This window comes from Leucoraja erinacea, chromosome 10, assembly GCF_028641065.1.
Source record: "Leucoraja erinacea ecotype New England chromosome 10, Leri_hhj_1, whole genome shotgun sequence".
Classification (NCBI taxonomy): Eukaryota; Metazoa; Chordata; class Chondrichthyes; order Rajiformes; family Rajidae; genus Leucoraja; species Leucoraja erinaceus.
This window is the reverse complement of record NC_073386.1, coordinates 28,675,350-28,683,455: the sequence shown is the minus strand read 5'-3', so window position 1 is coordinate 28,683,455 and position 8,106 is coordinate 28,675,350. Positions and strand designations below refer to the sequence as shown.

Below are 8,106 nucleotides of genomic sequence, written 5' to 3'. Positions count from 1 at the left end.
TAATGTAAACGTTTGAAATCTGAAAAATAAATGCAATCATAAATATACATGGGAAAACGTGTGTTTAACGTGATGAGGTTCCAACATCGCTATTTAGACGCAATTTAGAATAGGAGCCAGCCAGATTAAACGTCTCGTAATGTACATCTCGTTTATACGCTCCTAGTGGATGAACGACGGCGACTCTTGCCTCTCCTGAGAAAGGCAGCTGCGCTTTGCTAACTAAACGTTTAGAATTCAAGAAAAAGTTTTTGGATTGCAACTTATTAGTAAAGTTTCATTATTGATACAGAGTTTCATTATTTATACAAAGTTTCATTTACACAATGAATTAATGAAACTTTAATAATATAATACAACTTAGAAATTTTATTTTGAAATTCAAAGGTTTAGTTCTGAACCCGCAGCTGCCTTTTTTCGGGAGAGGCGAGGTTCGCACTCATTCTTGCAGAGGAAGGTGCTTTGTGCTTGACTGGGGACCTGGGTCGGGCAAACTTACAACTTTTACCTGGAATAAGATAATTCCGGACACACCAAGACCAAGCTGCAGGCCACCACGCTGGGCGCCAACACAGCCAAAAACTCCTGTGCAGCAGCCAACAACTCCACTTACAATCCCTGGCATGTAATTTGCAACGGGAGCCGTTTAATTTCACCATATATTTTATGTAATTCGTACTTAACCTGCGATTATTTCCATCTCAGTCCCCTTCTTTCCGATTCTTCCCTTTCAACCTGTTAGATTTTGATACATGGACTGGTAACTGCATCGGTACTGCAGAAAGATACATTTATTATTAATAGTTTAAGAAGGAACTGCAGATGGTGGAACAATCGAAGGGAGACAAAAATGCTGGCGAAACTCAGCGGGTGAGGCAATATCTATTAATAGTAACTACTTCGACTGATTAATTGTCAACTTCTGAATCATATTTATTCCTCATTATAAAACATACCTGCCATAATATTAACTCGGAAGAGGGTTGGAAAACTGGGACTCTAAAGCCAAACATTAACATTATTTTAAAATGTCAGCAAAATTGATAAAAACATAAAACGTAACCGCGAGCTGACTGGAGAATCTTTCATATCGCAGCCTTATCTCATTAGTTATGATAATCTAATAAGCACTCAAATAGTTATGCTTGTTCGTCGGAGAAATTATGCTCACAAAGTATTCCCATATTCTCCAGTTGTCTATTGGTGTATTTAATGCATGCACGTTTGCATTATACAATAATATTATATACATATATCATATGATATAAATATATTATTATATGTATGTTGTTAATGTAAACATTTTCAGATATTATCCGAATTCAAATGGTTCAATTGATTGTCTATAACTGTTGATATAGAAACATAGAAAAATAGGTGTAGGAGTAGGCCATTCAGCCCTTCGAGCCAGCACCGCCATTCAATATGATCATGGCTGATCATCTAAAATCAGTACCCCCCGTTCCTGCTATTTCTCCATATCCGTTGATTCCTTTAGCCCGAAGAGCTAAATCTGACTCTTCCTTGAAAACATCCAGTGAATTGGTCTTCATTGACTTCTGTGGAGGAGAATTCCACATATTCACAACTCTCTGGGTAAATATAACTTCCTGTGGAGATTTTAATATGAATGGTAAAATGCTATAAAATGCTATAAAGTGATTAGATTTCCTGTGCAAATGTTAGCTCTCTGACCAAATGGTCCGAAACTCCAAGGGTATATATTTGATCTGCAGTGAACTCTAATGTACATATTTCATCAAATTATCATAATATACGCTCTGTGATTTGGAACCCCATGTCGCCACAATAGACGGTGATTACCAAGCAGAGCGGATCGCGGATAGTCCATGGTGCGGAATAACACTCTATAGTATTATGGCATCCTTGCGAACTTTCTAAACTGCCTCCACCTTCTCCTTTTCGAGTACTTCCTCTAAATTGTGCATCGGAATCCTGAGAAAAGGCGGGTTTGTCGTTGCATTGTGCACCTATCTGGAGAGACTCTTTGAGAAGGTGGGTGGGCATGCTAATTAAAAACATTGACACAATGAGGGCAAATAGGGTGGCGCCAGACTCCTCTCGCTCTGACATATAAGCCAGGTGGCGTCAGTTCAGCACCTGATCCCGGCCTTCCCAATAGCAGATCTTCAGCGGACTGCCCAGGGCAGACCTCAGGCTGAGGTTTATGAATCTCACCGACATTTCGTACTTCACTGGCGTGTGCACCATGACTGCCGAGTCCCAGCAGTCGCCCACCGAAGCCTCCTCCGCCTCGGAGCCCCTGGAGAGCTCTGCGGATCTGTCATTGGAGTCCCCGGAGAAAGACGAAGTGGTGATGGTCAAATCGGAGCCGAGAGGCGGCACGCCGGTCGCGGACAGGGATGAGGAGGAGGCTGGGGATATCGAGGGACAGATGCCGACTTCTGGAGGGCGAAGGCGGAAGCGTCCGATCCAGCGTGGTAAGCCCCCATACAGTTACATAGCTCTGATCGCCATGGCCATCGCCAACTCGCCAGAAAGGAAGCTGACCCTCGGAGGGATTTATAAGTTTATAATGGACCGTTTCCCATTCTACAGGGAAAACTCGAAAAAGTGGCAAAACTCCATCAGGCACAACCTCACGCTCAATGATTGTTTTGTCAAGATCCCCCGTGAACCTGGACGCCCTGGGAAAGGCAACTATTGGACGCTAGACCCGGCAGCTGAGGACATGTTCGACAACGGGAGCTTTTTGCGTCGGAGAAAACGCTTCAAACGATCAGACATCACCACGTACCCAGGCTACATGCAGAACTCCAGTGCCTTCACCCCGACTCCAGTTGGGAGGCCAACCTACCCCAATGCACTCTACCCCAGCGTGGGATCGGCCTACAGCCCTCAAGCCCACGGCAGCAACCACCACCCGGCCATGCTGCATCACTACCAGAGCTCGGCAGTTACTCAGGCCCAGCACAGGATGTTCAGCATTGACAATCTCATCAGCCAGCAGTCCGTTTTGCAGGCCTCGTCTGCGATCGACTTAAACTCACACTTAACCGGAGAACTGGGGCCAATGGTCAGTTGTTCCATTGGCGGGGCGGATGTGTCGAGTTTCCAGTCACAGTCTACAAGCCCCACTGGGATGGGAGCCGGGTTAAACAGGTCTTCTAACAGCATGACTTCTAATGCAACCTATTCGTATTCCACATCCCCTCCCCATCTATCTATGCCCCAAGCCAACTACTCTCCCAATAATACCCAGATGTACTGCCCCTCGAATCGTCTTGCCATACCGTCCATGAGGCCCAACTCATGCAACGATCACACTGACCAGCTTTTGGGTTTACCCAACCATCAGATGAACGGATTTGCACAGTTCAATGGCAATAATTCGTACATGCGACAAACAAACTATGCGCCCGGTCTTGACAGATTCATGTAGACGGCGTTTTAAAGGAGTAAAGCAGCAAACCCATGTTACTGCTGTGCTACAAAGCAATCAAGGTTAGCTCTTTTACATATTTATATTAAGCAACACCGCCAACGCTCATATTCCCCAACTCTTATGTAAATATTTGTACAATTATGTATTTTAATACACTTCTGCATTTCTAGTTATCGTTGTAAGAATGTAAGTTTCAATTCAATTTGTATTTTGTCTATGAACGGAAGAGAGTCCTCTACGACAAACAGCGGGCTCGCGTTTAAAATGATCAATATGTCCCTCTGCCTCGGAGTTGAAACGAGGCAGGTTAACCGTGCACCTTGCGGTACGTTTGTATTTCGGGGGAAAGTGTAAATCGTGTAATTTGTACCATAGTTGCTTTAGATGGAAAATACCGGATTTGTTCTTACCGGAAACGAAAATAAAACAATAAATAATGACTTTTTTTACTTGCAAAGAAATTGTCGTTTCTTTTGTTTGGAAAACGTGTCCAAATATAAACTATACGCGGAACGTGCAGTTTTGTGAACCATGCATATTAAACATCAAAATTGCACTGAAATGAAAGAAAACGAAAGGCTCGCTGTAATATCTGCCTTTTGTAACGGGACTGTATTTTTGAAAGCCCAAACTTAATTAGCAACATTACGCATTAAATACAACAAATCTGACCTTAAGAGTCCCGACCCGAAAGGTCACCTATCCAGTTTAGTTTTAGTTTGTTGTCACATGTACTGAGGTACAGTGAAAATATTTTGTTGCCTGGCATTTTCTCCAGAGATGCTGTCTGACCCATTCAGTTACTCCAGCATTTCGGGTCTATCTGTGCTTTAAATGTCAGTCCGTGTGTATTTATGACTAGAACGTAGAATAACAGAATATAACAAAATAAATGATATAATAAGTAAAAGGAAACAATTTACACCAGAAATAATTGGTCCCGTCTGATGGGTCCCGGTGCGAAACGCTATCTCTCTTTTCCCTCCACAGATGCTGCCTGACCCGGTGAGTTCCGCCAACATTTTGAGCTTTGCTCAACGTTCCAGATTCTGCAATTTAATGTATCTCTGATGTAGACTCGTGTTCGTTTTATGAGGTAACTATTTGAGAAAGTTTAACATTGTTGTCAAATTGCGACCATGGAATCAGCTTCAAAAGTGCGCGAGGAGGAACTGCAGGTGCTGATTTACACCGAAGATAGACTCAAAACGTTGGAGTAACCTAGCGAGTCAGGCAGCATTTCCAGAGCTGATATTTCGGGTGGAGACTCTTCTTTAGACTCGCTTCAGGAATTGTGGAGGCATTTGTGGTGAGACGAAGAATGGTCTCGACCCGAAACGCACATATTCCTTTTCACCAGAGTTGCCCCCTGACACGCTGAGTTGCTCCAGCATTTTGTGTCTAGCTCCAACAAATAATTGGGAAAGTTTGGACAGCTTTAGCCCAGTGATCCAATTAGGTCCAGGTCGAAAATCTATGAAATGGTGTACTTTCAATCATATCATTATGCATTTACTTGATAACACCTAACTAAAACGAATCTGAAATAGTTTAAAATGTTCCCAGATTGCCTCGAGGGTGAATACTGTGAAACGCTCAGAAGACTCTCGAGGAAGCTAAAGACTATCTGGTGACTGACAGTAACTTATCACGTCGAGCTGCAGTGTCAAGGGTTATATCAAAGCTCCTCAAAATTAAATAAAAAATGGTATCTGGTAACATCCGAGCACCAGAGTAAAAACAAAAACACGCAGTCTATCAAAAGAGAGCATTTGATGATGTACATTTTATTACTTTAACAGTATGGCTTTGAAATGGACACAACCTGAACAGGAACTTATTTTACTCTCTCGTTGTTGGGATTTCCAAAGCTGCAGGAAGGGAGTTTGATGATCCTGGGAAAACATTGTGTAATGAGTATCTTTAGATAAAAGAAGGAGGCGAAATACTGTAACCACACGATTGCCTGGCACGCCAATTGTTCATTATTTTCTCGAATATGATCGGCGCTAGAAAAACGTGACGTATATCAAAATTTTCGTCCTTGTTTTCAAATTCTCAAACTGCCGATCAATCTGGCAACAGATAAACTTGGCAATAACCCGTGGACCTCGATCAGTATAACATTCAAATAAAAGTTGCAGATATTAATATTATTAAGTTAGATGCTCTTGAATTTAAAGTTACTTTATTCGGTTAGCTATACAAATCAGACGAGGTATGCAATATGATTAGAAGTTTGCCAAAACTGTGACCTGCTTTGCATAAATCTATCTTAGCCATCTATTTCATTTATTGTTTGTCTATTATTAGATATGCACGTTTACAATCCGACCGCTTATTCAGTGCACTCAGCGAAGAGACAGAAAGTGCGTGCATTACTGAAGGTTTTACTGAGGTAACAGCTCTTAGTTCTGGTTTCACCTCAAGTGGTTGTGGAGACAAGGCCGCTCAGAGTGTCTGACTGGGGCTCCGGTATCACCGACCAGCATCTCCAGTGGCATTACTGGCCGCGCTGTACACTCAGATACATGTAACTGGTCACTTTGAAATACTTCTTCACCTCATTACGCCCTCAAACCCCATAACTTGTATTAAAAAAAACCTGAAGTGTTTAAGAATTTTTGAATGGCTGATTTTTGTTGGTCTGTATACACTTTCAACGGAATATTATCAACGATATTTTATAAAAAGCAACGATCATTGTTTTCTCGTGAAGGTGTAAATATTACAGATAAACGAGGATAATTAAGAAAGGTACCCGTGTCAGGAGACAACACGGACTGCACCTGCTGGAATTTGGAGTACAAAAGAAAAGCTGCAGGAGGAACTCAGCGGGCCAGGCAGCATCTGCGGAGGGGAGTGGACGGACGGGCCGGGTCCCTTCATTGGCGGCATCAATGTAACGCTAACAGGTCCAGGTAGAATCAAAGAACTGCAGATGCTGGTTTATACCAAATAGAAACAAAGTGCGTGAAAAACTCAGCGAGTCAGGTCGCATCTCTGGAGAAGCGACGGGTAGCTAGATTCTGTCTGATCCGCTGAGTTACTTCAGCTCTTTTTGTCCATCTTAGGTTTAGGTAGTTGATCGATGACCTTTCCTTTATCCGCACCATCAGTCCCTTGATAGTGTGGGGGGTAATTTGGCTGCACACGCAGGTTGCAGTTGTAGGAGCAACATTGATGCCCTAGTCCGGCTCGAACCCACCACCTGCAGGAAGACTCCCGGCACTTAGTAACAACTGGCTGTTGCACCTTCTTCCCGATGGCAGTGGTGAAATGAGTGTGTGGCCTCTAATGATGTGGTGTGGGTCTCTAATGATACTGGTGGCCTTTTTGAGGCAGCGACTCCAATAAATCCCTTTGATGTTGGTGAGGTCAGAGCCGGTGATGGACTGGGCAGTGTTCACAACTTTTTGCAGCCTGTTCCGTGGTCATTCAAGTTGCCGAACCACGCCATGAAGCAACCAGTCAATATGCTCTCTACTGTACACCTGTAGATGTGCAAGAGAATCCTCTTTGACGTACCAAACTGCCGTAATCTTCTCAGGAAGTAGAGGCGTTGATGTACTTTATTTATAATTGCATCAGTGTGCTGGGTCCAGGAAAGATCTTTGGAAATATGCACGCCCAGGAATTTGATGTTTTTGACTCTCTCCACCATTGTCCCGTTGATATAAACAGGATTGTTGATCCTCACCTTTCCTCGTCCAAAGCCCACAATCAGTTCATTGATTTTACTGATATTGAGAGCCAGGTTGTTGTGCTGGCACCATTTGGTCAATCGGTCGATCTCACTTCTATACTCTGACTCATCACCATCTGTAATTTGTCATACAACGGTGGTGTCGTCGGCGAACTTGAGGAGGGAGTTTGCACTATGTCCGGCTACACAGTCATGAGTATAGAGTGAGTAGAGCTGGGGGCTGAGCACGCAGCCTTGAGGTGCTCCCGTACTGATTGTTTATGTGGAAGACGTATTTCTTCCAATTCGAACAGACTGTGGTCTGTAGATGAGGAAATCGAGAATCCAATTGCAGAGGGATGCGGAGACCCACTTCCGTGAGCTTGGTAACCAGCTTTAATATATATTTTTTTTAATCAAAAATATTTATTCTTATATTAAAATAATATTTACAGTACAGTAAAAACCAAACAGCACCCACCACCATAATACACGACAAACGATAAACTATTTTACAACTATCTTACAATCCTTCTCAAGAATGCATTCAACCCCCAGCGGTCCCGGAAATCCACCAGGGCACCCGTGGGCAGCGCATAGTCCCTCTCTAACACCATCCGGGCACGGACATAACCCCGGAAAAGGGGCAGGCAGCTGGCTCAGGCAGAGCCCTCTTCCACCTGGCGCTGTGACTCGCGGATGGCCAGCATGGCCAGGCCCAGGAGCAACCCAACCAGGACATCTTCGGTTCTACCATCTCCCCTACGCACAGGGTGTCCAAAGTTGAGGAAGGTGGGTCCAATTATGAGGATGGTGGGTTAAAATATGAGGATGGTAGGTCCAAAGACAAGGGTTGTGGGTTTGGTAAACAGTTTGGAGGGGATGATGGTATTGAACGCCAAGCTGTAGTCTATAAACAACAGCCAGTAAGTGTTTTTATTGTCCAAGTGGTCCAGTGCAGAGTGGAGAGCCAGTGAGATTGTATCCTTCATTG

General features: G+C 43.6%; 1 protein-coding gene across 1 annotated transcript; it reads left to right on the top strand.

Annotated features, from left to right (window-relative positions):
• Positions 1–1,932: 1,932 nt before the first annotated feature.
• On the top strand, positions 1,933–5,942 carry foxe3 (forkhead box E3). Its single transcript, XM_055641820.1, has one exon. It carries the CDS (start codon positions 2,189–2,191, stop codon positions 3,422–3,424), a length of 1,236 nt encoding a protein of 411 aa, XP_055497795.1. The 5' UTR covers positions 1,933–2,188; the 3' UTR covers positions 3,425–5,942.
• The last annotated feature ends 2,164 nt before the right edge of the window (positions 5,943–8,106 follow it).